At 47.7% G+C, this 5680-nt stretch overlaps 1 protein-coding gene across 1 annotated transcript in view; it reads left to right on the forward strand.

Moving 5' to 3' along the window:
• The first annotated feature begins 962 nt into the window (after positions 1-962).
• The window catches only part of KDM4A (lysine demethylase 4A), a 41571-nt gene continuing 36853 nt past the window's right edge, over positions 963-5680 (forward strand). The window contains 3 exon segments of the mRNA XM_007468246.1: positions 963-1057; positions 3884-4060; positions 4686-4861. Coding sequence (XP_007468308.1) covers positions 3923-4060; positions 4686-4861 — 314 coding nt within the window. The 5' untranslated portion in view covers positions 963-1057; positions 3884-3922.

Consider the following 5680-nt stretch of genomic DNA (forward strand, 5'->3'; position numbering starts at 1 on the left):
TAGCTCTTTACAGTGCACCACAGCACTACTCATCTGGGAGTAACTTTGTACATCTTTCATGACTCAGGTTGAGGGTATTCTACTTTTCTCTTTAACCTATCAGAGTGTCCTGTCTGCTTCCTTCCCCATCACCCTTGACAATCTGGGTGCTCCTTAGGGCGACTCACTACCTCTCAGGAACAGTTCCTAATGACTTCCAGGAACCCCCTCACCCGCCAGAAGTGTGTCTAATGACTTCCAGGATCTTCTCCCCCCCACCTCAAGAGCTGCTCTGAATGACCCCCAAATCCCTACTCACGGAGGAACTGCTTTTTAATAACCCTAAGGACATCCCCCCTCAGGACTTATCCTAATGACCCACAGAGCTCCTTTCCCCTTAGGAACTGCTCCTTTCAAGAAATGTCCCGGTTTGCCGGCAGGTGAGGGGGTTCCCAAGACACGGGACTTTTTTCGTTTTAAAAACAGAGACAGTACTGGGCAATCTGGGACAGGTAGGTCACCTTATCAGGAACTCCTTGACCTCGGAAGCCACCCCTAAGGGTCCCCAGCGCACTTTTACCTTAGGTAAGGGTTCTACTCACCCCGCAGAAGACTGTCCCCACCCTTTCGTTAGAAACATCCTACAACAACCCCATCAGTGCCTTTACCCTGGCCAACTAGCCCATTTCTAGGCACTCAACTCTTTTAATCCAAATTAGCTACGGGCGGCCAGAAGCCCGCCTGCGATTGGCCAGTTCTGCGATTCAGCAGAGATGCTCAGTGGCCGCGGTCGCGAGTGGTACAGCGTTTCCTCCCGGCAACAGCCCTAGCCGGCGCTCATAGGCTGAGCCGATTGATGTGCCAGTACTTTGGGGCGGCTGCAGAGCGCGTTCATTGGCTGTTTGAAGGCTTCTGGCAGCCCCTGGATTGGTTGACTCTGTGGAGCGCTGTGCGACTGCGCAGAGGCCTACTTTAGAGGAGGCGGAGCTTCGTCCTTCGCCGGCTGGGAAAGCAGTGGGATCGGCTAGTGGCGACAGCAGAAGTCGGGCCTTAGCCCTGCCGGGGCAGTGGGCTTTAAGTAAGAGCCAGAGGGTTTTTGAATCCTTTAGGTTTGTTGCTTCTGTAGCCGTGACCGTGAGTTCTGGTGGGGGAGGGGCGGAGGGCGGTCTTCAACGTTTAGTGATAGGCATGGTTCTCGATCAATGGGAGCAGGCGCTTCTGAAATGGGTCCTGAGATTGGCCCTTTCCAATCTCTTATAGCCAATGGATGTCGGGAAGGGTGGGCGGGTCTACTGGGCCTTATTTTCTTCTTCCTGCGGCCCGGACTCACTCGCCTAGGCGGCGGGGCCGGGAGGGGCCAGGCGTCTACGCGGTGAGCTTCGGGGACCTTGGGAGCGGGGGGCTACCTTGGGAGCGATACCCGCGGGAGCATCTGCGAGGGGAGGGGGCGGGAGTTTGAGGTGGTTGTTAGCAACAGCTCCCTTTATTGAGTTGATAAGTACCCGGCCTAGTGTTTAGCGTTTCGCTTGCATCATCTGAGTTAATCACAGCAACCCTGCAGGGCCAGGAGGTTGGGATCCCCATTTTACAGGAGGAGAAACTGAGACTCGGGCAGCTTACACAAGCCAAGGTCACACAGCTAATAAATGGCAGAGACTGGATCTGTATTCAGAGTTATTTTAACTCCGGGGCAGTGCTCTCTTAAATCGGTAGGCTTTGTTGCTGGGTTGGGGGAGGAAGGTGTCAGGGAATGGGAACCTTCCCCAGGAAATAGATTGAGGGAAGGGAATCCTAGGGTAGAAGAAAAGGAATGAGCAATTGAGGTAAGAGCAAAGAAATTGGTTACTCAACAGTTACCGAGTGCCTACTCTGTGCCGTGCATTGTTCTAGGTTCTAGGCTTACAAAGATGAATAAGGCCAGAGGCAGACGAAGCCCCATTAGGGGTTTGGGAGGCCCTACGATGGACCCTAACACTGTGTTCACATGATTATGTGTCTTTATAAAATTTGCAAGAGTAAGATATTTTGTATTCTTTTTTTTAAAGAGAGGGTCTTCAAGATTGCATAAAACTTTAGGTTCCTCTGCACTTGGATCTGCCCTTGCAAAGGGCTTAGACTGAGTGGAGATTATGCTGTAGGCAGCACAGAGTAATGGCAGGAGCACTAGGAGAACATTACAGGACTGTGGGTAAATTTCCTTGTATGTAAAACAGGGCTTACAGTATATCTGCCATGCAAAGTTTGACGAGGTGCAGGAACACACTTTATTTTTGGTGAAATGGAACCCGGAGGGATGCAGGTACTGGGACTTGTCTTCTCTCCTACCTAAGACAGTTCTACTCCATGCTGTCTTCCCAACCTTTTACTAGATTGTTGGTAGGTTGGACACAGTTTCCTCCCTTCCGATCGCTCCAGCTCTCAAGGGGACTCTTGGAGCTGAACTGCCATGGCTTTGGGACCCAGATTTGGGGGAATACGGTTTTTGCTTCTAAACTGGCTTCTTTTAGCTGGTGTGCTTGGTTCTTATTCAGTCAAAATAGTCTATGGTGTTACCAGGCAATGGGGATGCACCCACTTAACTGAAGGCCTCATCTAAAAGCAAAGTAGTATTTATTTCACCTCCAGTCAGTTATGAAGTTTGCCCTTTATTGCCAGTTTATTGCCTGTTTAAATTTTGTCCTTTGAGTTCTGGGTACAGTGCAGTTGAACTAGTCTCTAGCTTGACTTCATATAGCAGTGCTGAAACTGCATTTTGGTTTAGATATGAGAATAATTTCACTTTAGGGTTTTAAAAATCATAGCTCGGGCTACTAATATCAGGGTACTCTTTAACCCTGAAACTTTGTAATCTGGTAGCCAACTAACTTTTCTTAGGAATCTAGAATCCTGTTTTAAAGCTTTGCCCTAGAAGGGAGCCCGTAGATTGATTTTTATTTAAAAAAAATCTGGTTGTAGTATATTGAATTTAATACTTAGAAACAGTTAGCAAGGTGTGAATAAGGGAGCAGCTGAAAAGAGAAGGGTAAAATATGGGCGGGGCAGCTGCTTTGTTAGATGGGACCAACAACCAAATAATTATAGTTTCCCTTTTTTAGCTGAAACAATGTCTCCATGTAAGTCAGGTTTAAATACAGGCAATTTTGTACATTAGAATCCTTTAGACAGAACCTTTTCTGTCCCAGTGTGTCTTACTCATTTAAATGACCTGCCTAGAGGCAGATTCCAGGTGTGAGGTCTTACAGCTGCTTCAGAATTTCTTTCAGCACTGACATTTCCAGCATTCAATCTTAATTACATTTTATATAATTTTTTTTTTTTTTTTTTTTTTGTGGTACGCGGGCCTCTCACTGCTGTGGCCTCACCCGCTGCGGAGCACAGGCTCCAGACGCGCAGGCTCAGCAGCCATGGCCCACGGGCCCAGCCACTCTGCGGCATGTGGGATCCTCCCGGGCCGGGGCACGAACCCGTGTCCCCTGCATCGGCAGGTGGACTCTCAACCACTGCGCCACCAGGGAAGCCCCATTTTATATAATTTTTTTAACATTTAAAAAAAATATTTATTTTTGGTTGCGTTGGGTCTTTGTTGCTGCGCATGGGCTTTCTCTAGTGGCGGTGAGCGGGGGCTACTCTTCATTGCAGTGTGCAGGCTTGTCATTGCAGTGGCTTCTTTTGTTGTGGAGCATGGGCTCTAGGTGCGTGGGCTTCCGTAGCTGTGGCTTGCGGACTCTAGAGCGCAGGCTCAGTAGTTGTGGCGCACAGGCTTAGTTGCTCTGCGGCATGAGGAATCTTCCCAGACCAGGGCTCGAACCCGTGTCCCGTGCATCGGCAGGCGGATTCTTAACCACTGCGCCTCCAGGGAAGCCCACATTTTATATAATTTTATGTTCTTAATGTATTTCTTCAGATTCCTGCCTGACCAAAGTGACCTCAAAAAGGAGGGAAAATGGCTTCTGAATCTGAAACCTTGAATCCCAGTGCTCGGATAATGACCTTTTACCCGACTATGGAGGAGTTCCGGAACTTCAGTCGTTATATCGCCTACATTGAATCCCAAGGAGCTCATCGGGCTGGGCTGGCTAAGGTGGGGGACGGGGCCTTTGGGACTCAGGGTGGCAGTAAGAGTTTTCCTAAATGAAGGCTGGAAGAACTGAGTTTTACTGAAAGGCAGGCTTGGTGGTAGTTGAATATTTGCTGTCCCATTTACAAGTTAATTCCTTTCGTTAACATCTGAAGCATCTCTTTTTAGGTTGGAGAAGAGCTGCTTAGAATGTTTAAAAGGGAGGAAGAGAGCAGTGTCCCAGGGCCAGCTGCTGTGGTGCTTCCATCTCTTGGTGGAGAAGGGTGTTTTCATCAATCCAACTTCCCTCGTTCTCGGTTTTGGTCTCATCCAGCACTCTGATAGTAATTTGGCTTCCCATGTGAACTTTCTGTTAGATTGAGAGAGAATCAACTCTTCAACCTCTTGTCTTGGTGCCCAGATAAGACTCTGAGGCTGAGAATTCCGTACCTTAGATCATTGCAACTAGGCAGCTAGTTGGTAGCAGAACTGGATCAGGGCTAGCATGACAGTGTGACTTGCCATGTTTGGGTGAGCATGGTTAAATCCATGTAACTTTTTAGTAGAATCGGCTGTTGGCCTGCACACTTCTTGGACTCTGACCAGCTTGTCAGGTTTCTGATCTCTTTGTTTCTTGTGTTCCCTACAGGTGGTTCCTCCAAAGGAGTGGAAGCCACGAGCGTCCTATGATGATATTGATGACCTGGTCATTCCTGCCCCCATCCAGCAGCTAGTGACTGGGCAGTCTGGCCTCTTTACTCAGTACAACATACAGAAGAAAGCCATGACTGTTCGAGAGTTCCGCAAGATAGCCAATAGCGATAAGTGAGTGAAAACACATTCCTTCCCACCTGTCCTAGCATCTGGGACCTAATATCTCATGTGCAAAGCAGTCTCCAGGACTGCTGCCATCCCACTGAAGAATAGTTTCCTCACCTCTAGTATCTGTCTCTCTGTCCACTCTTTACATGGAAGCGTTCCACATCTCGGTACACAGTCACAGTCTAAACTTGTACATATTTTTACATAAAGTAGTAATCCCATTGTTTTTCCTTCAAAAGTAGGATCATTTTCTGACTCTAGTAATTTGCAAGATTGCAAAGGGGAAACTTGGAGTTGGTTCAAGAGGAGCGTTGGCCAGATGTATTGATACTACCCACTTATCAAAAAGTGGCCTTCGTAGTTTAAGTTAATCTCTTCCGTCTGCGTCCTCCTGTCTTTAATCATGGCAAACTCCTCGCTACCCCTACAGATGCTATCTCATTTCCTTTGTGACATTAACCAAATGTGAGTGAACTACACAGGCTGGTTGCTGTTTTCTATCACTCCATCATCATCTGTACATTCTTGTCTCTGTTGGAAACATCTTTGTTTAGGCCTGCTGTCTTCAGTTGTTTTTCTCTGCTGTTTTTAATATTTTGCTCTCATTACCTCAGATTTACAGAGAATAAGTTGTGTGTTCCCCTCGTTGGGCTCTGACTAGTCCTTAATCCTCTTGCTTGGATCTTCTCCCTTCCCTTGTTACTACTTCATTTTGTGGCTCCACAAGGGATTCCTCCCTCCCCCTTGCCTCTTCTCCTGAGCCTTTTTGGTCCATGCATATCTTGGTTTCAGCCAGACTTTTTTTTTTTTTTTTTTTTTTGT

The sequence above is a fragment of the Lipotes vexillifer genome, unplaced genomic scaffold (genome assembly GCF_000442215.2).
Source record: "Lipotes vexillifer unplaced genomic scaffold, Lipotes_vexillifer_v1.1 scaffold661, whole genome shotgun sequence".
Classification (NCBI taxonomy): Eukaryota; Metazoa; Chordata; class Mammalia; order Artiodactyla; family Lipotidae; genus Lipotes; species Lipotes vexillifer.